The sequence below is a fragment of the Carassius carassius genome, chromosome 2 (assembly GCF_963082965.1).
Source record: "Carassius carassius chromosome 2, fCarCar2.1, whole genome shotgun sequence".
NCBI classification, from domain to species: domain Eukaryota; kingdom Metazoa; phylum Chordata; class Actinopteri; order Cypriniformes; family Cyprinidae; genus Carassius; species Carassius carassius.
The window spans coordinates 32,067,090-32,094,965 of NC_081756.1; the positions used below are offsets into that span (position 1 = coordinate 32,067,090).

The following is a 27,876-nucleotide window of genomic DNA, read 5'->3' on the forward strand; positions in this document are numbered from 1 at the left end:
CTGCCCAAAAACACATCCATTAATAAAGAATGGTACCAAAACACCCTCCAACAGCAACTTCTTCCAACAATCCAACAACAGTTTGGTGAAGAACAATGCATTTTCCAGCACGATGGAGCACCGTGCCATAAGGCAAAAGTGATAACTAAGTGGCTCGGGGACCAGAATGTTGAAATTTAGGGTACATGGCCTGGAAACTCCCCAGATCTTAATCCCATTGAGAACTTGTGGTCAATCCTCAAGAGGCGGGTTAACAAACAAAAACCCACTAATTCTGACAAACTCCAAGAAGTGATTATGAAAGAATGGGTTGCTATCAGTCAGGATTTGGCCCAGAAGTTGATTGAGAGCATGCCCAGTCGAATTACAGAGGTCCTGAAAAAGAAGGGCCAACACTGCAAATACTCACTCTTGGCATAAATGTCATGTAATTGTCGATAAAAGCCTTTGAAACGTATGAAGTGCTTGTAATTATATTTCAGTACATCACAGAAACGACTGAAACAAAGATCTAAAAGCAGTTTAGCAGCAAACTTTTTGAAAACTAATATTTATGTAATTCTCAAAACTTTTGGCCACGACTGTAATGTCTACAATGGACACGAGCACTTTTAAGTTGTCTAATTTGGCACAGTCTACCTGCTGCACTAACAATAGCAAGCCTCTGTGTATAAATATCCTTACAAGTACAATTTTAGCTGTATTGTTTGTGATCTTTTTCAAAAATTGCTCATGATAAATTTTTAGTTTATTGCCCCCTCCTCGTAATTTACACCCCTGCATAGGAAAGGTACCTTGGAAATATCATTGATCAGATCCTGGTATTTCTTCTCAGGGTGAACTTTGCCCAACTCTCCTAGCCTTTGCAAGTTGCTCTTGATTTTGTCCTTCTTTCCTTGCAAGGTAAGGCTGTCATCCACAACTGGTTTGGCTTGCTTCATCTTCTCCGGGGTCTTAGCATCACGAATGGCCCGTCGCTGCATGGCACGTTGGTAATCGGCTTCCTATTCCAAAGAAAAATGCTGATTTGAATACACAAAACTCTGATTTGATGAAGTTTTTTTTAATAACTTGGAAGTTTTTAATTTGTAAATTCTGCAATTAAAGTACCTGCTCTGGTGTAGCAACTGTCTCCAGAATCTCAGTGAGTGTCTCTCCTGGCTGAAACCTGATCACATCTACTATGAGCCTCTTGGTGCTAAATGAGAAAGATAAATGGATAAAGATCCATGTTAATTACTTGGCAAATAAACATATTAGTTCTAAAACCTAGTGACCTACAAAAGGCAGCAACTGCTTCCTGTACAACAGACTAAAATTACAACCGATTGCCGAGCTAACATTTCTACAGTCTAAAGCGACCTCTTCACACTCTTTGATAAACAACAAATACCAAACAACAGACTGGAAGTCATTAATTTGCAATGTAGAGTAGTACAGAAGCTGCATGAAGTCCCGACTATATGTCTATACAGAAATTTTAAGATCCAATTTAAGCTTTGGACGCATTGAAATGATTTTCGTTATTCTTTTAAAATGGGCAGTTATGGATATTTATGTCCAAAATAATTATTTGTAATTTATAATTTACATTGATTAGACCTAGAAAACCTGCTTCTATTTTTTTTAAGACATAATGGTGGTTATTTGTTTTGTGGGAATATATTCATGCATTCATGATTCACTCATTTTTACAACCCTTGAAAATTCCGTCCAGCTTCCAGTGAAGGGTGAAAATCATATTCAAATGTTTGAAATAGGGGAAGGGTTTGCATTATTGTCCTACCAGAGAATTTGGTACCTCACTAGGTTTTATAACAGAAGAATTTGAGTAAAGCATTGTCCTTACTTGAGGAGGAGGGTCTTGGCATCCATTTCAACATTGGCCTCATCAGGAACATCAAATTTGTTGGTGAGGGTGAGCGAGACTTCTGTCTTACCCATCATTTCCTTATTAGGATCATCAGCGGGGAGTGGGCTCTCACCTGCAAGGGAACGACAGTCGATCACTCGAACTCTGCAGGACCTCAGCGTCCTGAGACATTAAAGCTTATCTCAGAGGCTCACCTATTAAAGATTCAATGGTGGGCACCTCTCCCAGGTCATCTAGCAGCTCATGAATAGGATCATTGTGGTCTGGTGCGATGGCATCCTGGTGATCTAGCAAGAGCTAACGAAGATACCACAATATATTCAGTTCTTAAAACCAACTATACTCAATCTTGTTGGTATAAAAAGTCTACTTTCTATTGTCATTTGTGTAGCGATGCTTGAAGCACCACTTGTACAGAAGTCACTTTCAAACCAATCAGCTTTCTGCTGCTCCACGTACTGAATTTTTGACACTAACTTAACACCAAATTTATTTATTTTTCCACACCTTACGTTTCAAATGGTTACCGTGTGAGTGTTGATGATCTCCCCAATGGAAATGTAGATCACAGGCTTGGTCAAGGTGACCAGGTCAGAGTACTGATCCACATTGAACTTGTCTTCCAAAGAGGGGGCGTCACAAGCAGACAAAAAGAAACGTCTGGGAGATAGAAAATTTCTGGCATCAGTACGGAAATAAAAAAACAAACAGAAGCACTTTGATGTCACTTGTACCTAAATTTCTGGTAGGAGTTAGAGAGGTATTCATTGATAGGGTTCAGATGGGCGTTGTCTCCGAGGAACATCTTGTTGGAGGCTGCATGCTGCAGAATTTTGGCGATTGATCCCAGGTTTCGCCTCTGTTCGTTGGTCAGCTGTCCTCCAGCCGATAGATCGATGATGTCAAAAGCATCAGGAGCCACAATGGCAGGGTTCATGTAGCGGTAGTACAGCAGGTTGCCCACAATCTTAAAAGATAATAAGAATGAGTATATCATCCTTTTTTAAGCAAACACAACATCTGTGCAATTTTTTATTATATATGCTTCTATCTTTGTGCAACTAAAGATCCTCTGCTTCTACAAAGTCGTAAACCAAATTACTGACAGAAAGAGAAGCAGCAAGGCAAGGATAAGAAAGACGTGGCTTACCTGTGCTGGGTGCTCATCAAAAATCTCTTGAAAAGGGTATAAGCAAGGGCCAAGAGGACAGCTGGAGCCAGGCCATAGAGAACGAGAGAGACAGAGCATGTGTAGGACAGATAGAACGAAAGAAAGAGAAGCGGGCTCTCTTTCCAGAAGAAAAGGAAAGAGATGTAAACCACTTTTATTATTCAAAATGAGAGAAATGCTCAGGAAAACTGTTCCAAAGTGGGACAGAACTGATATGGAGCAGTGGGTGCCAGTTTAATGAAGAGGTAATTGGTGTTCAAGACATCTGAATAAAGGCTGTCTTGGTTTTGAGACTGAAGGGTACAATTACATCAGCCAAGCGCTGCACGGGAATAACACTAGCAGCTGTGATGTAACAAACCTTCAAAAGCTCATCCTCTGTGGCATCAGGGAACCTTTCGTTAAGTGTGTCCTTCAGCATCTTGGCAATGAACCGCATGCCATAACTACAGGGAAAACACAAAGGATTCTTAGTTCTTCTATTTGAATTTTGCTGAAGTTTAAGTAGCCCTTTTTTCAAAAAGTGTAGTGAATGCAAGCAACCAGTCAGTAACACGCAATAACATGATAATAGTCCTTGGATCATTTCAAGTCAAACATGAATAAAAGTTTTGATGAGTTGGCATTCAGTAAAGAAGTTCATTCATAATAGCTAATTGTGCTCTGATGGATTCAGTGAATTATTTATTTGAATGATATATGAAGAGTCAATGAGTTATTAAAAAACTGAGTCATAGAGTCATTCACTATATGTTATTTCTTGGTATAATCAGTTGAAGAAATGGTCATATAAAAATGGTGTCATTTTATTTTAACTTTGTCAAACCTCAATAAAATAAAAGCAGCAGCAATGTAATGCTGATTTGTACAAGAGCATGAACAAAGAAATGGCTCATGTAACAGACATGTATTTAAATATTCAAATTTGGGCTTACTGAAAGTCACTTTCATATATTCAAGAACAATTGATTGTAGGTGCATCTAAAAATAGATGACATGGAATTTGTTGATCCCTGAGGGAAATCCATGTAGCGGTATTTTATCAACTCACGGGATTTTATCCACAGAAACAATTATGGCCGAGAGGAATTTGTCTGTGACCGTCCTCATGTTCTTGATGGAGGCTTCCAGGCGGGTTCGAACCTCCTCGTGACTCATTGCCTGTTCTGGAGTCACATCATACGGCAATTTACTGCAAAACAGAATTAGACGGTCATTGCAACATTAGGTAGTGGGTCATCTAGCATTACATTTCAATTGTGCATCTGGCTTTATTAATTTTCAGTATATACATGTCTTAAAAAGTATATTTATTATTATTCCCCTAGGGGGCCTCAGCTAAAAAAATGCTAAAAAAACAAACTGAAATCATATTTCTTTATATTTTCCCACATAAATGCTGTTTTTATTGAAGAACATACAGTTCTGGAATATAGAACACCAAAACAAAACAAAAAATAAAAACAGGTAAATAATATAATACATTAAATTAATTAACCAGATTAATTACTTTGAAATATCAATAAAAGTTTGAAAACAGGCAGGTTTGTCATAATTACAGAATAAAATATCTTGGCGTATATTGAGGGGGAGAATAATGTGTTAGGCAGTGGGGGCCCTTCATATCAAAAAGGTTAAAAAAACACACCTGGCCTCTCCAGTTTGACTCTCCATCTGGTTCACCCAGCTCTTGTATATGTCGACTGGGTCAGTTTTAATGTTGAGGGTCTTGTCATCCATGATTTCCTTCACGACCGGAGCCAGGATCTGCCGGAGTGCGTTCTGACCTCGGGCTCCTCTGTTAAAGCTCACCACCATCTTAATGACCGTTGGGTTTCCTGTGACAATCTCCTGGATGTGGTCCACTTTTGATCTGCATTTACATTTTAAGACACACATCACTGAGAGATCGTAAAATATGCAAATGCATCTTGATAAATAGAGTATATCATTTATGGTATATCATGAAGTTCCTACTTGATTTCCTCCTGCAGGGCCGTTTTGAAGAGATTGAGCAAGAGGTACTCTTCACGCTGATTAGAAGCGTAGTTGTACAATGTGAAAATGACAGAATCCATGAACTTGGTGGACTTGTTCTGTGGCATCTGAAAGATCAGCTTGGCCAGATAGGTTGGATTTGTCTGAGAAAAAATGAACAGAGAGGGGAATTAACAGGACTGTAGTGACACTGATTTTCAAACAATTCTTGGGTAAGAGTTGATGAGTTTTACCTGTAAGAGGTAAAAGAGGAACTGATATGCCTCTAGCTTCTCCCTCTTCTCTTTACTAAGTGCCTTCAGGCCTCCTTTCTGCTTGTTCATCATCATGAGGTTGGACAGCTCGCCCTTGTTCTTCTTGGTGAGCTTCTTGCTGTGAGAGACCACCTCCTGAAGGGTGATCTTGTTTTTCACCAGCAGGCCGATCTTGATGTCCATCAGATTAAGGTCGTTCTCCAGCTGCTGGTTGGAGCGGATGTTGGTGATCACCTCTTCTCTTAGCCGCATCAGTTCCAGCTCTTCCTGGAAGTCCTGATCACTGTGATCCAGCAGGTGGACAAACTTACGAACAACTCCCATTGGAGGATCATCTGCATTGACTGTTGAAGACAGGATTTAGAGGTTTATGGCATTCAGTGCAAGTGTAATCCTATACTGTTTGGAGGAAACAGTTTGAAGGTATACACTTTAAAAATGTGCATTTTTTTTCTTCTGGGAAAACTGAACCAAAACACTGATGACTCATCCTGTACTCTAATTATGGTCCAATTAAATCTTCTATAAAGTGTCCCTCCCCTTAAAGGTAAAGTTCACCCTAAAAAATTGTCATTTACTCCCCCTAATGTCGTTCCACACCTGAATAATGTTCTTTCTTCTGCAGAACATAAAAGAAGATATTTTGAAGAATGTTGGTAATTAAACAGTTGGCTTCCATTGTACGGGAAACATCAAATCTTCCACAGAAGAAAGTCAGTTATAATGGTTTGGAATGACATGAATGGCAGTAAATGATGGCGATCAAACGATCAAGCCATTTTTAACAGTTTTAACAGTACACAGAAACCACAATTACATGGCTTCAAAAAAACAAACAAGTTATCTATATGGATATTAGAGGCATGCTCTAAGTGAAAGGATGTGAAAACAGAATTTGAAGGAAGTACATGAAACGCTTACTGAGTGTTTTGTAGTCATCTCTTGCTTTGTTGGCTCGAATGAAAGCCTGAATTTTCACCACATCATTAATCTGCAATGAGAAAGATGGATGGAGAACATTAAAGACTGACCACTGAGCAGTTAGAAATCAGATTAACTGTTATTATTACTACTATAAAAATATACAAGTCCTTTGATTTTGGCTTAAAACTCACATGGTCTTTGAAGTACTGCAGACGGTCTCTGTATTTTTTGCGAGCTTGGTGCATCCTGACCATTGACTGAATCTACAGAGAAAAAAAAACTATATATTTTTATTCAAATTCAGATTTTACCACTTTTTACCAAAACCTGATAATTAGGTGTTACACCACTTATGTTTCTGCCACGTAGTGTATAGCACAGTGAGTATATTCCTGACATTTCATCAGAATCTGGTGAAATAAACGTGTGGAGTTTTATTTTTTGTAGTTTGCAGCTGCTCATCATCATCTAACCTTGACAGCATCATCAGCGTGATCCTTCAGGTACTGCTTCCTGTCTTTGTACTTCTTTTTGTCCTTGTAGCCTCTCCAGTGGGCCTTTAAAGCAAACAGAACCAGACGTGAGGACCAACAGTGATGTTATTTTTGTTATCATTTACATGAATGTTTAGCACTAAGTGAAGGAAGCAAGAGGAGAGTGACCTGTATGCATGTGACGGACGGCTCCTGAGACTTCAAGAATGCAAGACGATCTTTAATTCCACGTCGCACCATAAAACCACGGCACCGGGCCTGCAGCTTGGCGATCAGACTCTCATTGGCCAACCACAGCTGCTCCCGGTTATATGCTGTAGTTACTCCTGACACAACAGACTACAAAAGACACAGACAGTAAGTACTCATGGAAAAATGACGGTTATTATATTAATAGATATCATATAATAAATCACAATAGGGTGTAATATATATTATGTATTATATACATTGTAAAAATAGAAGATGTACCTGTATTTCCTCCTTGTTGAGCTCAGTGTTATTTGGAATAAAGTCTGCAGGCTCTTCCCAGGTGCCTTGTCCAGTCTTGAGGTTATAGTAGTAGTTGTGTCCTCCCTTCACCCAATGTTTCATCCATTCACTGCCATTATACCCTACCAAAAACCTCTATTACTCTCTACATCAACAAAGTGTAAATGTGACACCACCAAACAGTCGAAAACAGATTCTTCAACTGAGAACTGTTTTAATGTAAATATTACTATAGATTTTTGTACCAAACATCAAAGGATCAACACAAGAACCCATCTCACCTTCCTTTTTCTTGTCCTCTTTAATTCGAAACAGGTCGTCCTGGTAGGTCTGAGCACATTCAGATGTGACTACGTACAGACCAGCAGCAGGTGAACGCAGGGCTGCCAGCGTCTGAGACGAGTCCTTGTTATCCACAGCCTCATTGATGGACTGGATCGCCTGAGAGACTGAGGATGGAAAAGAAGATCGTTCTTTAGAAAAACTGAGATGATTCAAAGAAAAGAAGTTATATTCAAGCTGAGATACAGACTAAATGAGTAAATACACAGACAGAGGGAAATAAGTTCTGAGTTTAATAGGAAGTAAGATTTAAAGAAGTATTTTTACACTGCAGAGCATCCTCTGAGTCTTTGTTTGCTCTTAAGATCGCATCCTGTATCTCATCTAACCAAAGTACTGCAGAAGGATCTCCACATTCCTGTAAAGACAAGTAAAAAACATGTCAATTACCAACAAATAACCATTTCAAAGAATTAGGATGCGTTCTGATCACTATAGACAGATGTAATTTTACCAAACTTTGTGGACAATTCGTTTCCATTTTTTCATGTCTTTTGCAATAATTTTGATGGCTAAATAAGCATTTTAAAGACTGGATTTATAACAAGTAATTTCTAGCTTAAAAAGTACTTTACTTTTGAAATTGCAAATTAAGGACTATGGGAATGTTTAAAGATGAAGCTCTGTGCCACCAAACAAAATAGCATAAAATAACCATGTTTTCAAAACATTCAAGCAATTCCAACTAGATTTCATTTGGTCTATGATTAGGAATAACACTCGGACACTGGATGTCAGTCAAACCTGTAATGAGATTATTACAGACATTAAACAGTCCAACCTGTTGATGGTTAAAACATTTTTCTAATGGAATTAAAGTTACTCACCCTCATGTTCCAAACCTGTATGCCTTACTTTTGCCCAGGATCACAAAAAGCCAAAAAAAAAAAATTCTTTCCATACAATAAGAGTCAATGTTTTGCACCTCAATGACATTCACTTCATGGATTTGTTTTTTATTTTTTTTTTTACATCTTTTGTTTTCCACAGAGGAAAGTTTAGAACATGTGGGTGAGTAAATATTGACATTTTGGAATTAACTGTCACTTTAATTCTATTAAAATGTTTTAACTGTCAACCAGTACAGTATGATGTAGATTAAAAACACATGAAGGTCATTTATTAGTTACAACAAATGCTATATGTACTGGAAGTGACAGTGTTTCATCATTCAACAACGTAACTGCCAAAATTATATAAACAATCTCGCACTGCCTTTCAAGATAATAGCACAGTTTCCTTCCGGAAGTGCTGCAGAGAGCCATAAACAAGATCAAGCTGACTGACTTGTGCAGATCATGTTCTTTGGCTGTATAAAATCTACACCTTTCCATTAACCGCATCTGCTTCTATCATCATTCGCATGGCATCTTGGATCCAAACATTACAAGCCCCACCAGGTGGAGCAGTTGCCCTCTCATAGTAGTCTTTGACCGCATGCTGAGCTCAGTTTCCGGAGCACGATTCGCAGCTCTCTGATTTGCTGAGTACAGTGCAGCGGCCCCTCGATGCAATCTGCCCGCCTTTCTCGCAAACGTACAGCAGCGCCATGCACCAAACCTGAGGGTGTGGCGAACTGTGCGACGGAGTAAACGTTGTTCCTTCAGGCTTGACAAGTCTCCGCTTCACTGCGTTACATTTTATCGGCTGCATAAATTAAATGCCTGTTGGATTAGAGCGCAAACAGTACTTAATGTGTCCCAGTGGTGTGTAATAGACATGATCAGGATCTGAATACGTGAATGAAGTCTGCCAACTGTAATGTCACCACACCACTGTATGTCAACTAACTTCCTGAAAGTATTTCATGTCAAACCGCTCATCAGTACAATTTAACTATTCATATTTTACTCATTTCAAGAGTTTTAAGGCTTATATCTTTCTCAAAAATCGTTATTGTCAGGTCACACATCACTCCACCTTTTGAGATTTTTGTCAAAGTCAAACCTTTTTGTGTCTTAGTTGAGCAGATCTGGTTTCATCTGTGCTTTCCATGCACAGTGACCCAAGCTAGTGTCAGCCTGGAGGAGTGACCTCAGCACTAAAAACCCTTTCCTGAACTATGCCAGCTAACAGGAGCAGACTTCTGCCCTTTTAAGGCAGAGAAAAAGTCACAAGTCTTGTTATTTCCGATGCTTCTGCAAATCATGGCAAAAGGAAACACTGTTTTTCCAGCCATGTTTTTTTTTTAGGTAGCATGGGTTCAGCACAAACTTTGACAGCCATTATGAATATAAGAGACAAAAATTGCTTTTCATGTGATCCTCTATTAAAAGTGGTTATTGACAAAGTGTAAATATCACTAATTAAACTCACAAGAACGGTTTACAAATAGGGGAATCAAACAGATATGCAGATTTAAGATTAGGTTTTCCGTAACGCCTCTGAACGAGTATTCTGGGTACTTTATCTAGAGCGGTCATGGTTAAAAAAAAAAAAAGAGCTCTTGGCCTCAGAGACTTCAGATCAGCTCTGAACCACACTGGCACACTGCTGTGGTAAGCCAAGGCCTTCTCGATGCCCATTCACCTGCATCCTTGAGGTTTCAATTTCACATCCACAGGAAACACGTGGGGCATGGCCTAAACTGACTTAGAGACAAAACTGAAATATGCTACACTTGAACCTACATTAGTTCTTCAATGAGCCTCAGATTAGGACCAAAGTGTTCTGTTATCATATACAAAGTTGGTGTGTATGATACCCAAGGTGTGTGAGATCAACTGAATCTAATGTTGTTTGCACATAGTATAGTCATTTGAAAATGTAAAGGGCTTTCTAATGAAAAGATGATGTTTATCAGACTAGAATCATGAGAAGTCATAGAAAGAGAAACTCACAGGATGCATGTTTAGAGACAGAGGCTATCAGAAATTACTATATATATTCTGTTTCAGAGTGAAGCACAGCACTGTGTTCTTTGATATTTTTTACAGTTGCAGATGCAGTTATTGTTATGGGTTTGTATAGGTATACATACGTGGGCCTTCTCTCTCCTCGCCTCCTGCAGTATATCATAGTAATGCTGAGCCAAAGATGGATCTATGTCTGTTAGCTTGGCGGCTGGGTTCTGTAAAGAAGCCATTGTCTTCTGTAGGCCACTCTCATCCAGAGCCTCGTTGATCAGACCAATAGCGGCAATCCCTAAAGTCGCAAGAGGACATGTACACTGTTCATAGTACGAAACAATCTGAATTTGATCCAGCCATAATGAGGATGAATATCATGCTCACTTTCATGTTCCTCTTGAATAGTATTGTTGACCTGGTCCACACAGGCCTGGATGTCATTCCAGGTGAGAAAGTCACTACCCTCTTCCCGCGCAGTTGCCTTCAGATGCATCAACTCATCGATATATCTGTAGGGAAACAACAAACAGTGGCTAAAACAGGAGCCAAATCAACGTCAACATTCACAACCTATTCTACATCTGTATTTTGGCATTTTTCTAAGCAAAATAAAAGGTAAAGTTGGACGAGACCTGGTTTTATCAGTCAGAAATTGATTTGATTATGAAAAGTGGCTTTTGCATACAAGAATAGAGCCAGACTTGAATGAGAGTTATAGGTAAAGTAATGCTTAGATAGCTATTTGGCTTATAGTTGACAATACAATGGACCATGTAGCATGTGACTTTCAGCTGAAAGGAAGGTCATTTCAGAAAGTGAGGAAGCTGTTGTATTTTGATGAAAGCTTAAGATTATTTTTCTTTTAGAATAACATCCACTGACAAATCATGCAAGATAAGACCAGGAATGTGTCTTGAAGTCTCACCTCTGGGCGAACTCGTCCTCTACATTGCTGAGGCCGGTGAGGTTACTGCTGAGCCGTTTCCACACTGCTGCCCTGTCCCCTACATCCAGCGCCTCGTTTATCAGCACCACCGAAGACAGCATCTCCACAGCAACCAGCAGTTCGGGGTGTGACAAAGAGCCCTGTGCAGTCAAGCGAAGCACAAAAATCACTCAGACTAAACCAAACGGTTACAGGTCGTCTACTTATGTAAACTGCATGTAAATTATTATCTGTTATAAAACCTGGTAAGCTGCTTACAAACTTAAAAATAAGCAGAAATGCTTAATTTTGATCAATTCTAAAGTCAGCATCATATGCATCTCAGAAAAGGCAATCCCATAATTCATTGTGACAAACTCAAGTAAAAAGAGATGACAGCCAAGGCGAGATAAATCAATAATAGGGCAATACGACACCCTAGTTGACAATATTGCATTCTGAGAAGTACTGATATAAATGGTTCAGTGTAACCAGTCTTACCCAATATTTGTGTGCTCTGTATTTTTAAGCTTGATTCTGTTATCTAAATATCATGCCTATAGCTTGGCTAAATGCAACTGCTAAATTCTACTGAAATTAAGAGCTGGTATCTTCGTAGAGAACTTATTAGTGGCCATGACCATTAGGATGCTGCTGCACGTCGTACGCAACTCACTTAGTTTCTGTAGTACATTTCTCATTTTTAAGATGGTTACAGCAAAATAACCAGAGTCCAGAGTGAGCTGATATTGTGTGGATGTGAGTGTGTTTTAACCTCTGTGCTCTGCTGTTGCAGGCTGGCGAGTTCTCTCTGGTACAGATCTGCAGCAATAGGGTAAACCTGCGGCAGCTGGGCGTCTGGGTTCGTCAGTTCATTCACTGTTTCCTCTGCTACACCTTTGCTGATGGCAGCATTAATCCTCTCCATCGCCCGCAGCACTGAAACACACACACACACACACACACACATCTCATTGTTCTTTTCACAGAATGACAGCTGTACGACAGCATGAATGAAAACATAAAATAGAGACAAAGAAAACACTGGCGTCTTTCTGATGTCCTGTTCCCTGAACATACAAACTACTCACGGTTTCAAAAGAATGTAGTAATGCAGAAGGGAGTACATACATTTTTGATAGTCCGCTGCTTGTGCATTGGCTGCATCCACTCCACTCTGTAACTCCTCCTTCATCAGAGGCTCTCCTGGGGCATTCTAGGCATGAGGACGAATGACAAGCCAAAAGTGGTGAGATTATAGAGATTAGTATTAACAATTCACATTTTTCACAGCTTGGTTTGTATTACAATTCAGTTTCGGGTTCAGTTTGGGTAAGATATGGTACTTCATTAATAGGGAAGCAATGATTAGGACATCTCAATGCAAGCAGGAAGTTCTGCTGAGCCCTAGGGTTTGTCAAAGACAATCAGTAAATCTATTTTTCCCCGCTGAGTAGCAGAAGCTGTTACCTGTTCCTTCTGCTCTCGATCGGCCAGCAGCTGTTTGAGGTACCATCCCTTGTTCGGAGCCTGCACGGACTGCAGACCTAACGCAGGGGAACGGAGAGTGTCATACAGCTTGTCCTCATCACCACTCAGTAGGGCCTCTTCTGCTGAATTCAATGCTTGGGTCACTGAGAAACAGCACAAACACAGAGTACTCAGATCGCATCATCAGCCTCAGAAGAGCACAAGAGCTGAAGGTGGACATGGGTGAGGGACATACAATTGACTTTGTTGACGTTTCCCTGGATTTCAGCATGTGTGAGCAGCTCATCGTAAGCATCCCTTTCAGCCTCAGCATTCTCTCCAATCTATTACAAAGAAACGTGCATTTATACCATTATCTTCATACTATTATTCAATTCATACACAATGGATAGAACCAAATCTAAAATAATAATAAAAAAGTTTTCGTTACATGCCAAAAGCTGGAAAAAAAAAAAAAAATTGATCTAGCTAAAGAATAATGCTAATGCTAACAAAAACTACAAAGCATGCATCAATGTTGGGTTAAAAAGTTCATATTGCTTAATTATTTATTAAAACACACCCCTTAGTTACCCAAATCTAAAAAATCTTTTGTTATAATATCTGTAGAGCTAAGTTCGTACTCTCTTTCGGGAGATGGCCACTTTCTCAGTCTTGGCCTGGAACAGAGTGTCATGGTACTGCTGGGCAGCGCTTGCGTCCAGTTGCAGTAACGTGGCGTTTGGGTTTCTCATGGCAGCTAGAGTGCCTTCAGGGACTCCGTGGTCTATGGCGTCATTGATGGCGATCACAGCAGCGTGCACTGAATCATTGCAACAGAAGATAAAGCAGATCTTTTGAGCTCAAAGCAATGTAAAACGGATCATAATTAATGGTGCTGTTAAACTCTTGGCTGTTTATTTTTACAAGGGAAGGAGTTGTGCCAAAGTGCCAAGAGGAATTCGACTTTAAAAGCAGAGGCTGAAACAATGCTCACAGGCTGCTTCGTCCACTGAGAGCTCATTGGCTAAAATCCCACCGATTTTGCCGAATGCTGGCATTTGAATGTTGTACTTCTCTAATTCAATCTTCATGTTGTTAATCTCCTCCTCTGAAAAGACAAAAACAACATGCAAATAAAAATAAAAAAATGGAGTTCATTTGGCTCAGTGGAAAGTATTCTGTTTGCTTTCATTGTTTTATACTGTATGTCAGGCTTTAATAAGCATGGTAACCTTTTGGAAGGTAATCTTGGCTTTGCATATTTCCTTGCTTTGATGTGATTGGCTGGACATTGTTCTAAATAGGTCTAGTAAATTATGTTTTCCATTCATGGACTTGGCAGGCAGTTTCGGGACAGCCAAAATGGTAGGAAACGCTCATATAGATGATACAGATTTTTTTTTACATTGGCCTTTTCGGCTGTTTTTGTACAAACTCAAGCTTCAGTATGATACTACAGCGAGCTGACTCACCTGTGAAGGCGACCTTGCCATACAGGTCTGTAATCTGGGGCGCAAGACCAAGTTTAAACAGGTAGAGGCTGTTGAAAAAAACAGAAAGTGAATTTGAGAAACAAAATTCCGTAGAGGAGAGCCATCCTATTCTATAGGTTTGTGCGGGAAAAGACACTACTGCAAAGGGAATCAGATGTTATCTTCATGGCTTTCAATTTTAAAATCCATCCATCCATTCATCAATATCAACTACAAAGACCCACACAACTGGATTTAGTACCCCTTACCCCACGACAGGCCCCTGCCAAATTCTCACCCCCTGAATGCTGTTATTTCCTGTTTCTTAAGGCCAGATTTATGGAATTTGGGCTAAGCGTAAATTTTGCATTGAGCTGGAATGTGAAAGTTACAAATGGCAGGATTCTCTATTCTCTAACTCATGTTAAGTGCCTCTACAGAAAACAGAATAAGTTTCCTCATTAATTCTGAGATGCAAATCAAATCTACCCAGCATCATAACCTTTGCACTTCTATAAAATAGAAAGATTAAATATGCATATCGTGCTCAAGTTGCAGAAGCTACTTTGAAAGTGCAAGTGGTTAATAAAGTAGTTATGTACATGTATCTGTAGGGTGACAGAACTTACAGTGAACACAAAATAGTACTAAATACAACTAATAACACTAAAAATGCCTTAATTTAAAAATGATTTTGCTCAAAGTGATCCAAACTGAATGAGATTTACAACATAAATCATTTATTTGAACAGGAAGTGCAAACGTGAAGACAAAGCTGAATTTTCAGCATTCTTCCATGTCACATGATCCTTCAGAAATCATTCTCATTTGCTGATTTGCTGCTCAAGAAACAGTTCTTATTATGATCAGTGTTGAAAACAGTTGTGCAACTTCATATTTTTTTGGAAACCATGAGGAAATCTTTCGCAACACTAAAACTGTCTTTACTGTCAATTTAAATGTTTTTCTTTTTCTGATTAAAATTCATTTCTATCCAAATAATAAAACTATTAAAAAAACCTTACTGATCCCAAAAATTTGAATGGTGTATGTAAATGTCCCGGCACTACATAATACATAAGAGAACCATGTAGGATAGTTAAATTAGTTTCGTTTTTAATTACTGCATGTAGAACTGTGGCAATAGTCAATGTGTGTTATAAACTCTGAACTACTGTAACACACATATAGGAGAAAAAAAATCATAATAAAAACGTAATTAAATAGCAACAAAAGATTTGTAAATAAGCCCACAGCAACATAGTAGGTACCTGAGAGCATGTATGCAGTAGATGCAGCGGGGCATGTTCTTCCTGTCGTAGATGTCTGTTGTCTCAGGATAGAAAATCTGACAGAGACAGACAAGTACATGTATTTTGATGAGACTGAATGCAGCCATTGTTGCCAAACATGGAGAAGAAGTTCAGAGGCAAGCTCTATCATGTTAGTCACTCAAAGCAGAAGTAATTCTGCTAATGAAAGAAGCAGGCAGACTGGTGTTCTCCACCTACTCTCCTCACCTTAGGAAGGCCCTTGTCTGTCATTGCATTCAGCCATTGGATGATATTGTCTGTGTGTCTGAAATGGAGCCCAGTGGCCTACAAGTGGGGCAAAGAAGAAAGCAACAAGTGAATCCAAATAATCTGCTATTTTCATATCAGTGCTTCCGAAAAGGTTTTAAACTAATGTCTACCTTGTAGCGTGTTTGTTCCCGGTCATAGATCCTTTTGAGAGAGACCACATTGGGAGCAAAGAAGTTTCCCAGCTTGGCCAGGTACACGCCGTTCCTCAGGCCCTCCTCCAGCTCGGTGGTGGGCGGGAGATCCTCATTCAAACAGGCTTCAATCCATCTGAAACATGAAGACACATGGCATATTCAGCAAGGCAATGCACACTATAAGCAACTTTTATACCCAAAGCAGGCAAAAGAGCCTTTATATTGTTATAAAAGAGACATTGTGTTAGAAAGATTTATTATAACACACTTGCAGTGCTTGGAACCGTTTTCAAATACCTTTAAAACGGTGCTCAAATACCTTAGATCATCTAAAAGAACCAGTACAAAAGGTAACACTTGTGCTTTGAAAAGAAGCAGATTAAAGCGCACCCTGTTCTCTTCTTCATGTGTTATGAGGTTTGATTACAGGAGGGTTTTGTCCTAATACCAACAAAATATCAAATACCAGCTAGAGACAACATTCTCCTGTACATTTCAACCTGCTGATGTGAACACAAAGACATTCCATCAAGGCCATCAAGTGTTGTTTTAAACCAGAAACAGCACAACCTGACATATTCATATACTGAACATCTGGAACGCACGGAAAACATAGAAAGCAGGAACGGAGATGGAGACTAAAACTACTTGCTCTGCTAAGGTTTGTCGTCCACTTACAGGACAGATGGATGACGCAACAATAGATCATGATGCAAATGTACATCACCATGGAATTTCCATGTCATTTACATAATGCTAGTTGTCTGCTTTGCAAAGGCCAATTTAGTTTGCCTTAGAAAAGCAGCAGGCATTTCAGTTTCTTAAAGTCATAGTTCACCCAAAAATGACAACTTGAATCACCCAAATCACTTTTTTCTGTGTACAACTTCTGAAGAATATTCATACAATGAGAGTGACTGTGACTAGGGGTTTAGCTCCAAAAAGGATAAAAATATAATATCATACAAGCAACCCATACAAGACTTCAGTATCCTGAAGCCATACAATCTCTTTGTGTAAGAGACCGGACACATCATATTCACAATGAAAGGAAATCAATGGATATGCACAAATGAGATTTGAAAACTACAGCAGAGGGGACGATTATCTGTAAAGAATGAATAAGCTTTCTAAGTGATGAACACAGAAACGTATTCATTTAAAACACATGCTACATAGAGGTGACCTTGTCGCTGAATGTTTTCACTGTATGGGAAAGAGCGAGTGAATATAATCCAATGTTAATCTTATGATTCAAAGTCATATAGGTTTGGAATGAGATGGTGGGAGTAAATTATGACAACACCTTTATTTGTGTAGGCATATGACATATACTGTTTCCATATCATGATAATTGCTAAAACTTTTATCAATGTTTATAACATTTCCGATTAACAAATCTCATCTGAAAAAACACTCTGCAATGGTTCTTTGTTATGGACATGCCTGCACTTGTGCGCACACACACACACACACACACACACACACACACACACAGCGTGCGCGCACTCAGAGGAGACACACCCAAGTCAATCCTATTAATGGGCCCTGAGAAGTGAGAATGACAGAAAAAAATCTGAATGCCATAATTAACATATATGAAACTACTCATGAATTACATCATACAATCTGGAGCCATTTCAAACTTAAGTAAAAAAAAAAAACAGCTGAGAATGTGTAACAGTATCTAGTACAAAGGACTTCCTCTCAGTGTGACACAGAAAGAATAAAGCTGCAGAGTTCACAGCCGGTCATTCCAATAGGAAGAGGTGAGAGTGAGCTCACTGTCATCCAGGGAAGACACACAAGGGCTTTCCGCTCCTGTTTAAGAACACTCCAAGAAAAATAATCAAGGGATCATATTGAGAGAATATTAAATCAAACTGTCCTCATGTTACATTTCCTCTGACCTTTTGGTAAAAGTTTGAAGCATGACTGGATGATACACTGAATATTAGCTAAATTAATCACAATAATTTTGGTGATGATATAAAATTAGGGAATATTGTGAACAATGCATAAAATGTCAAGATATACATTCTAGCTATATTGCTTAGCCCTAGTTTAAAGTTCTATAAAACAATAATGTGACTTTAAGAATGGAAATCATCCTTTCCATTACAAAAAGAACATATTTAGGTTTATGAAGTCAGAAAATTGAAACATTTAACACATGACCATCCACATTTTCATGACACATAATCAGGTGTTGAGATACCTGGCCACCCAGTCACAGCGTGGTAATGAAGGAGGAGATGTTTTTGTGATCCTGGGAGAGTGGATGGGACAGTTATAAACTATACTGGACCAGACTCATCTGTAACCCATCAATATAGTTCAGTTCCACTTGTCATATGTGACCCTGGACCACAAAACCAGTCTGAAGTGTAATTTTTTTTAAATTAAGTTTTATACATATGAAAGCTGAATAAATAAGCTTTCTATTGATGTATGGTTTATCAGGATCGGATAATATTTGGCCGAGATACAACTATTTGAAAATCTGGAATCTAAGGGTGCAGTTATTTAATATCCAAATGATCTTTGCCATACAAGAAAAATTAAATAATTTTGACCAATACAATGTTTTTTTGGCTATTGCTAAAAATACACCCCAGCGACTTAAGACTGGTTTTGTGTCTTCCAGGGTCACATATTTGAAAAGGGCATTATATAGGAGCCTTAAAGTCACAGCAACAAAAAGCAACATCTAATTCCAAGAAAGACAAAGAAATAAAAAAATTAAATTAAAAAACCTTAAATGACCATAACTGAGAAAATAAGCATGATAAGACCCTTTTAAACACAATCACAGGACAAAACACTCATTAATAACTATGTATCGTATATCAGTAAATATATCAGTAAACATCATTTTGGCTAGGACTCAATGAATATCAACACATTAACTGACATTTTTACCACTTTTTTTTTTGAGTGCTAACAGCTACAGACCACAAACAGTCACTTCCTCGCTCATACAACTTTTTTTTTTTTAATTCAAAGGCAAACTCCTAGACAGTTACTCTACCAATCAAATCACAACACTGCGTGAGAGGGCGGAGCCTTTAGAAGGAGTCAATAAAACCACTGCTACTGCATTTGAGTTTACAGTCAGTTACAATTATGCTCTTAAGTTTACACTTCCCCTGTAGGACACACAAGATTTTTACCATTGAAAAAAAAGCACGCGAGAGAGAGAGACACATCCATTCCAAATATGCGATTACACCTTGTGTCACACATACTTGGACAGACCGATGAAGATTGTAGATCTACTTGGAAAACCAGCTGATCCAGATATTTTTTAATAAACCAGCTGTTAATATTTATTAACAAATATGATCTAAATATTAATCTCAGTAAAAACAGACTTTGGCATGAAAAAACCAGCTGTACATGTTTATCTGCACCAGTTCAGATGGGCAAAGCAAGCACAGGTAAATCGGTGGAGGAGTTTATCTGAAATATCGGACTACACACCTACTTTCACTCACCCTTTCTCTTTTATGACAGTAAAAACTAAAAGTACTACATTTCATCTTCATGTAACCATTAAAAAAATATCAAAAAGACTGGACAAGGGGAGAAAGATATAGAAAGGAAAAGCCCTGGCACATGAAAGGGAGCATTTGACAGCGTGCAGTAGCCAAGTGTTCCATTACATGCTCAGCTGCAGCGGAGGAATTCAGTGCAGGATGACCTCTGTGATCAGGTGCACAGACACTCACAGACTGAGCCCATTTAACTCTCAACAGGAAGCCGCTGTCTGAAACTCACACCCCCATGAACTGGTCATGCTTACCAAGTCTTCAACTGTTTTTTTTTTTTTTTTCAAGTTTAGAGTTGTAACTGCTGACACATCATACATACCACAAACAATTGGGAAGAATTGGGGAACTTAATCCACAGCTGCTGCTTCGAGTTATTAAGCAAGTTGTTAAAAATGTGCATCTCTCAGATAGCATAGAACCCTGATTTTTTTTCTTTTATTGCCTAGCTTATGGTGTTTAAACCGTCATACAGACAATAAAATTGACAAAATGCGCATTTTGCTAAATATTCAAATAAACCGTAGAGATAGAGATCTGATGTGTATCAATAGACTGGCTCTGTCCATCAGGTCTTAAAGTGACAGCAGCCTAATAAACCTGCTGAAGTCTGTTTTCTTTAAATGTTAATCAAACAGCAAAAGACTGTTTTAAGAAATTAATCATTGTTTTTAACTAAATAACCTTAGCAGCTTTAATAAAAATCAGCATATAATTTGAATAATGTAGCAGTGTTTTATTTTAGATTTGATTCAGTTTCATATTTGAATGCTACTGTTGAATAGACGCCAAAATGTTCTTCTATTGTATTTGTTCTATTGTTTGATCTTATTTTAATAACAAATACAAAATTCATATGAAAAATTACTCGTATAGTGAGTCAATACAACCACTGCTACTGCATTTGAGTTTACAGGCAGCTACTATTATGCTCATAAATTTACATTTCCCCTGCGTAAATAACAAAAATTAAAAATACTGATATTGTGAAACAAGATTGGTCAAATCACCCACCCTTAAAGATTTATGCTTGACTTGGACACCAGAAAGTTTCAAAATCATTTTGTCTTCATTTCGAACAGTGTATTTAAAATCCAACCAAACATCTTATTGTTACATATTTTGTGTGAAAAGTGTTTGTGCTATATTTCTTTGAATATCAATGCAAATATAACCTATTTTAATTAACTAATGCAATGCCATTCAATCATTTTAAGTGCTTAAGTGTCCCCAAATCCAAGTTATGGGGCTTATAGCATTTGGAGCAGAGGAAATGGACCTTGTGGCCAAAATCTCACATTACAGACAAGCTGAGGCACCAAAATGTGGCTGTGGTTTTAAAAAGAACCGTCTCCCCTTCCTCATTTTAGTGTGTGACGATGGACATAGTGTGTGATGGTTTCATTGATATCACAGCTTCAACTCAGGGATCAAGAGATCCTGTACAGTATTTATGTTTCAAGAGAAAAAAAGTCATTCATGGAGGACAAATAAGCTCACTCCAACATATTCTCACAGAAAATGTTGGATAAAGCAACAACTAGCCCTAAGAAGTCCATACTAAACATGCATCAAAGAAATGAACTGAAGGAATTGAAAGATCAAAGAGTCATCACATAAAATGCTGACTAAGGCGATCATTCTCAAAGTCAAAGCAAAATGGACACTGCCATTTTCCTGGGAAAAGCACCTGTGAAAGTATTAGTGAGGGAAAGCAGCGGGTAATGAAGGGTGGGGCGGCCAAACACAGAGGCGTGGGCTCTTTCCTGGCCAAACAAGGGAGAGGCTGTAAAATGTGTGAGTGAATGAGAGCCGTACTAAAGCAAATCACCTAATGAACAATGACCTCATGTTTCTGTAGAATTATATAATTATATCAGGAAGCAGAAGTTAGAGTGTGAAGTGTCATCGATTTCCCTCCCTGAGACCAAAGGCCAGAGATACGCCGATCCGATATCGGTTTCAATACTCCCATTTTTTTGTCAGATCGGGTATCGGTCAGAGAGGGCCAGTCCAAATCGAGATTGTGCATATTATTCTGTGTTACTTTTTAAGCCATACAACAGCTTAATGTGAGCTACATATGAATATTTAAGTCCTAACATTAAGTTCACACAAACTCTTTTCTGGATGGCACTCGGTTACTGTTTGTGGTAAAACTCCCTAAATAAAATCTCAAAGTAACCTAAATTTTTTTCACATCAACTTCAAATTTGGAACATAACTTATTTAGACATAAGGCATACATTTTATACCAATTTTTCCCTTTGTGATTTTAATGCAAAGCATTGCATGCTGTGACCAGGATTGTCTGGTTTACACAACAAAACCTGCCCAATTGTGTTTCGAGGGGTTTCCCTCGCATTCCGGGGAGTAAAATATCACGTTATTGGAGTCGTTTCAACCCGCGGCAACAGTGTTAAAGTAACCCAATTCCACGAGAAAACCGCAGACTAGGCAACACTGGCTGTGACTCAGTATTGCTTCAATCATATCTATCATGTGGTTTCCTTATTAAAAAATATGCTATACATCTAAAAGAAATGTATTTTAATTTTATAGTATATACTTATATATATAAATACATTCATGTTTTACCGAATGGATTTCATAATAATTCAAATAGCAATGTGTAACATTGTACCATATTTAGTGCAATACGTTTATTTGTTGCCCACAAAATATTGTTTTTATTTTTTTACTAAATGTCTGGATTTCTAAAATTGTGCACTGATTTTTCTAGAATACATTTTTCTGCCGAATTATCCAATAACCTAGTTTATGATAAACTTTTGTCATAGATTATGAATATACATAGGCCTATATTTTTCATATTTATTGTTTATTTAATTTTTTTTTATAATGAAAAAGTCTGTATCTAGTAGATTGTGAAAGAATAATTATCAGTTCCACACACAGAGATATATAAATTCTACATTTATTTAAAGGAACACTCCACTTTTTTTGTAAATCGGCTAATTTATCAGCTCCCCTAGAGTTAAACAGTTGAGTTTTTACCTTTTTCGAATCCATTCAGCCGATCTCTGGATATGGCGGTAGCACTTTTAGCTTAGCTTAACATAGATCGTTGAATCGGATTAGACCGTTAGCATCTTGATCAAAAATGACCAAAGAGTTTCTATATTTTTCCCATTTACCTATTGACTCTTCTGTAGTTACACTGTGTACTAAGACTGACGGAGCCTGCCACAGATGCTGTCCACAGATTTAAAAGGAGCGATGAAACAGAAGTAGCTAAATACTGTATATTTTCTTCTGTATTGTGAAGATTCAAGAGCTGTCAAAAATGTAAAAAAAAAAAAAAATAAATAAAAAAAAAAAGTGGGGACTTGGTTCAATTAATCGGTTATTGACTGGATTTTAAAATGTTGGTATTGCACTCAAAAATAAAACTGAGTTTGCAGTTGATGCAATCTAAGATCTCTTTGTCATCACAGAGAAGTCTGTCGTTTTCACCGGAAAAAAGAGTTTTGACATTTTGATTAAACATTACAAGGTCTAAAAAAAAAAAAAGGAAACATATACATGGACAAATCATTTATCAATATATAAATTTATCAATTTATCAATTTAATCAATATATAACATGTATTTACAACAAAGATAGGGAGAATTTTCATTTTGTGCAGACACAGTTGTATTGTGTTTTAATACATCTTTAAAATGGTTTAAGGAACAGGCAGTGTATTGCACAGTTCCCCACATCCTCTGTATTGTTATATTACTGCTCTATTCCCTACAGACAACCACACACACATACACACACAGAATGAGGGGTTTCTCTAATTCACTTGAGAGCATATTTGAAACTGACTAGAGCTCAACAGGAAATTGCATGAAGTGTTTCTTTGTAATAAGAGGAACAGGTCACTGCTTGTTTTTTATTATTCTTATTATTATTTTTTATTTAATAAAACATTTGGACAACCAAACTGTCATTAAAACTGACCTTTCACAGTCTGCCTTAATTTTACCATTCATTAAAATTAAAAAAAAAAATAAATAGTGGAAAATAGTATTCCGTTTTCAGTATTTTGTTTTGGTAGTTTAAGAAGCACAGGGAAGCAGTATTTCTGCTGTAAACTGGAGCCTAGATGGCAGTCAAACTGACATTGATTTGCAAGAATAAAGTGACTTAGATTAATAATTTTCAATAAAAAATACGATTTCCAAAGACGTGAGCAACAGTGCCTGTGGTGAAGTGATGTGTGCATGTCCATAAATGCACTGACAAGTTTAACTTTATGCAAATAAGCAGTGACATGAAGCAGCCAATAGAATAAGATTGAGAAGTTACGGTTACTGTGAGCAAGTTGCCCACATGTGATGATGAAGAAAAAAAAAAAACTGTCAGACATTACAAGTGAGTTTGATTCTCCATTTATAATCAATATTTATGAAATGATGGATTATGAACAGCTGCAATTTATTTTTAAATACTGTCCCCTACAAAAAAAAAAAAATATATATATATATATATATATATATATATATATATATATATATATATAAATATATATATATATATATATATATATATATATATAAATATATATATATATATATATATATATATATATATATATATTTATATATATTATAATATAATATATATATATTTCCATGATTAACAACTTTTTTCTTTCTTTTTTTGTGAAATCCACTTAACCATCAATTTAAACATGTAAGAAGGCTACACCTTCAGAAAGTTATGGGATGTAGGCCAGTTCTGAAGGGCTTAACCAAATATTCGCACATCACAGTGTGAATGCCAGTAAGAGCAGCGGTGAACCATACTGCTTCATGGACAACTTTTCTGACACATGTACACTATTGGTTTTCTTTTCACAACCCTTTTTAATGCTTCTCTTTTAGATAAATCTAATATCACATCATTTTTGCAAGCCTGATTACCAAAAAAGTCGTACCATTAAAAGGCATTAAACACTTCAACATAAATCAAACATAAAGCAGCCTTACAAATAAATAAAATAATGTTTAAATAATGGAAACAAGTTACTGGACAACAATACTTAGTGTAAAAAAAAAAAATTATTACAAAAATTGTGCCATGGACAGTGGCGTAGAGGATCGGGGGGCTGACGATAAGACGCTGGAGTGTGTTGAAAGAGGACAAATAATGTTGGCCTGTTATTTTCCGGCTATTATTATTAGGTTACTTTTATTATTAAATTAATATTACAATTAATTTGCTTCGCAATTTCATAGCGAATCACCGCAAAACTGACACGCTGTGACTCGCAGCCTGTGAGAAAAAAAAAAAAATGAGGCTACTCTTCACAGAAAATAATAAAAAAATGTATTTTAAAACAGGTCTATTAAGTGAAAGTGAAGTGACATACAGCCAAGTATGGTGACCCATACTCGGATTATTGCTCTGCATTTTACCTATCCAAAGACCACACACACAGCATTGAACACACACACACTGTGAACACACACCCGGGGAGCAGTTGGGGGTTCGGTGCCTTAAAAGATCCTAACTGGCACGACTTGCTGACACAGTTTTATTGATGTAACCCTAATAAGAGGCTATACGGAATTAACAGACCAGGCAAATTAAGAGGTTGAAAAACTAAATGCGTTTAAATATGAAAACTAATTTTTAACTACTATTTAGCTTTACAGCACTTTAAAAGCATGGTTCTCTGGAACCTTGTAAGGTTCTGCTATTGTTACAAGCAGAAGAACCCTAATCTGGTTCAGGACCATTTTTCTTAAGAGTGTAATCTAAGAAATGGCACAGTTGACACTCACGGATGGAAAGAGGGAGGATTAAAAAAAGAAATAATACACACACATTTCACTTGTGCACATCACCATACAGAGCAGGCCTTCAGGTTTTATAGCAGACAATAAAACGATAAAAGCCAGTTTGGAATTATCTGCACTGTGGTATTTTAACAACTAATTCACAACCATTTGCTTTCAGACACTGTATATAAACCTGTGAAATTCCCATCATACCACAGACTGCTGCACGGCATGATCACTGCAAACTCCAAGCATTTCTGAATCAAGCCTGAGGACAAATACTGTCAGCTCAACAAGGCCTGAGAAAAGAAACTTTCACGGATAGCAACGGTGTTGGTGTTGATTTATTAAAGTGCAGTCATACTGTAAAGATCTGATGTTATAGCAGGATAAATGAGGACATCTGAACTGGGTCTAAACGGTGGTATAAATGGCCCAGACTCTGACTATCTTTTGATCTTATCTGCCCACTCCGCACACAGTGGAGTTTCTTTCTCTCCCACTATGTCACACACTCATTCCCTCAAACGAGCAGACACCGGAACCAGTCACTATGACAACCTCATGTTGCCACAGCTACAGAGCGAGAGATACTGAAATCAACAGGGACTGACTCACTTCCTCTTGCACCACTGATGTGTCTGTGCGTGCATCTAATGAGTGCACTGACAGGCCATAGCCTACATAATGTCCAAAAGATCAGAAAATGTTCAAATACAGCAGAGTAGGAACTTCTAAAAAAAAATCCTCTGTAAAGTAACGGTAAAATACTGGCAGCAGTCGCAAGTGATCTACTGTAAATCTATGGTACTAATACTGTAAAATTACTTTACAGCCATTTACTGTAAAAAAAATACATGAAGTAGGCTACATTCATATTTCAACAAGTCTGTTTCAAAGTTCTCTTTTATGAGATTCGACGTGTCATAAGCACAGAGAACACGAACATGTTTGTTTCAGACGCCACTTTTTCAGTTTCAGTTCTTCCCGCTCATCACCGGTCCAGTTTTAAAAGAACGAGGTCCTCGCTGCAGTCAGGGTCAAAGTTCCCTCTGCTCTCTGCTTTGATTAGTTTTCTTCTGTTCTCTTCTTCTATTTTCCACATATATTCCTGTCATGAGTGGTGCAAACAAGGATAGGTGAAGACTTACGGGGCATTCACACCAGACGCGACTTGCGTGAATAATTCATGAAATTCACGCGTAGTTGGACACTTGAACATTTTGAGTTTACTTGCGTCATTCGCATGTGAAACTCACTTCGAAACAAATGCAAATTTGTGTCATGGTATGGGCTTCTGCCAGTTGAGATCATGCAGCATTGTGACCATCTATTCTTATAACTTTCAAAATATTACTGTTATTGTGTCATAAAATGTAGTTTTACAAGTATTTCAGGCGTGAATTTAGTTGTTTCAAATAAATAACTCAAATATTCGGTTTATTTCAAACTGTTTAAGACAGTGCCCATTTAAAAATCTGTTTCACTAATTTCGTAGACAATCAGCTCCACGCGATCAGCAGGAGAGCAGTCTCGACTCGTCTAGTCCTTCTGACATTTGCCGCTGGCTCTGAGGTCTTTTTTGTGGTTAAACATAAAATATAATTCCTCCATTGTTTTTCCGGATTTTGTCTCCGCTTGCTACGTCATAATCACGTCACTACTAGAGCAAAATCCTGATTGGTTAACGCAGCGCGAATGTTCGCCATAGTTCAGATTTTTCAACTCTTGAAAAATGCCCAAAATGCTCAATTCGTGTTGCAGGATGTCTATTCGCGTCTTTGCATTGACTTAACATGTATATCGCTCGCGCTTAATGCTTGTGTCAGGTGTGAACGATCCATTAAGCCCCGTTCACACCGCCAGCTACTTTTTCACTTTGCATCGCTAGACTCCTGCTGTGAAGACGCTTGTGGGCGTTTCTACTGCTGTTGCTCCAATGTTATTGGTAGACTGCACGTCTGGCCATATCTTTAGAAAATGCAATCACAAATATATATTCCCGGTAAAACTAAGACAACAATATATTAGCATTTAGACACAGACATTTGCACTAGTCACATTTTCATGTAAGAATGTAAAAAATAAAATAAAATAAAATAAACCAAGCCTACCATTCAAAGGTTTGGGATCAGTAGGACTTTTTTTTTTTTTTAAAGAAATGTACTTTTATTTGTGATGGTAAAGACATGTATAATGTTACAAAAGTATATTTCAAATAAATGCTGTTCTTATGAACTCTCTATTCATCAATAAATCGTAAAATGTATTATGGTTTTCAAAAAACAATTATGAAACAGCAGCAACATTGATAATAATAAGAAATGTTTCTTGAGCACCAAATCAGCAAATTAGAATGATTTCTGAAGGATCACGTGACACTGAAGAATGGAGTGATGGATGCAGAAAATTCAGTTTTACCATCACAGAAATAAATTAAACCTTAAAATATATTAAAATATAAATAATTTTAAATAGTAATGATATTTCGTATTTACTGTATTTTGTATATACTGTATCAATTAAATCCAGTCCCGGTGAGCAT

The 27,876-nt window shown here is 37.6% G+C and overlaps 2 protein-coding genes across 2 annotated transcripts in view; one reads left to right on the top strand and one right to left on the bottom strand.

Annotated features, from left to right (window-relative positions):
- Window positions 1-27,876, top strand: part of LOC132097840 (cocaine- and amphetamine-regulated transcript protein-like) — a 284,097-nt gene that overhangs the window by 237,495 nt on the left and 18,726 nt on the right. The gene's annotated exons all lie outside the window — the stretch shown is intronic.
- The window catches only part of LOC132108409 (ras GTPase-activating-like protein IQGAP1), a 34,273-nt gene that overhangs the window by 2,718 nt on the left and 3,679 nt on the right, over window positions 1-27,876 (bottom strand). The window contains exons 3-33 of the mRNA XM_059515119.1: window positions 15,961-16,117; window positions 15,788-15,865; window positions 15,539-15,615; window positions 14,268-14,335; window positions 13,790-13,903; window positions 13,437-13,615; window positions 13,049-13,136; window positions 12,793-12,956; window positions 12,454-12,538; window positions 12,098-12,261; window positions 11,323-11,483; window positions 10,782-10,906; window positions 10,529-10,692; window positions 7,816-7,906; window positions 7,488-7,655; window positions 7,186-7,328; window positions 6,883-7,053; window positions 6,694-6,777; window positions 6,412-6,483; window positions 6,218-6,287; window positions 5,276-5,640; window positions 5,022-5,185; window positions 4,693-4,917; window positions 4,096-4,236; window positions 3,406-3,490; window positions 2,608-2,840; window positions 2,401-2,533; window positions 2,068-2,170; window positions 1,850-1,985; window positions 1,111-1,198; window positions 795-1,004 (exon numbers count right to left, since the gene is read on the bottom strand). Of these exons, the coding sequence (XP_059371102.1) occupies window positions 795-1,004; window positions 1,111-1,198; window positions 1,850-1,985; window positions 2,068-2,170; window positions 2,401-2,533; window positions 2,608-2,840; window positions 3,406-3,490; window positions 4,096-4,236; window positions 4,693-4,917; window positions 5,022-5,185; window positions 5,276-5,640; window positions 6,218-6,287; window positions 6,412-6,483; window positions 6,694-6,777; window positions 6,883-7,053; window positions 7,186-7,328; window positions 7,488-7,655; window positions 7,816-7,906; window positions 10,529-10,692; window positions 10,782-10,906; window positions 11,323-11,483; window positions 12,098-12,261; window positions 12,454-12,538; window positions 12,793-12,956; window positions 13,049-13,136; window positions 13,437-13,615; window positions 13,790-13,903; window positions 14,268-14,335; window positions 15,539-15,615; window positions 15,788-15,865; window positions 15,961-16,117 (4,306 nt within the window). The remainder of the gene's footprint in view (window positions 1-794; window positions 1,005-1,110; window positions 1,199-1,849; window positions 1,986-2,067; window positions 2,171-2,400; window positions 2,534-2,607; window positions 2,841-3,405; window positions 3,491-4,095; window positions 4,237-4,692; window positions 4,918-5,021; window positions 5,186-5,275; window positions 5,641-6,217; window positions 6,288-6,411; window positions 6,484-6,693; window positions 6,778-6,882; window positions 7,054-7,185; window positions 7,329-7,487; window positions 7,656-7,815; window positions 7,907-10,528; window positions 10,693-10,781; window positions 10,907-11,322; window positions 11,484-12,097; window positions 12,262-12,453; window positions 12,539-12,792; window positions 12,957-13,048; window positions 13,137-13,436; window positions 13,616-13,789; window positions 13,904-14,267; window positions 14,336-15,538; window positions 15,616-15,787; window positions 15,866-15,960; window positions 16,118-27,876) is intronic.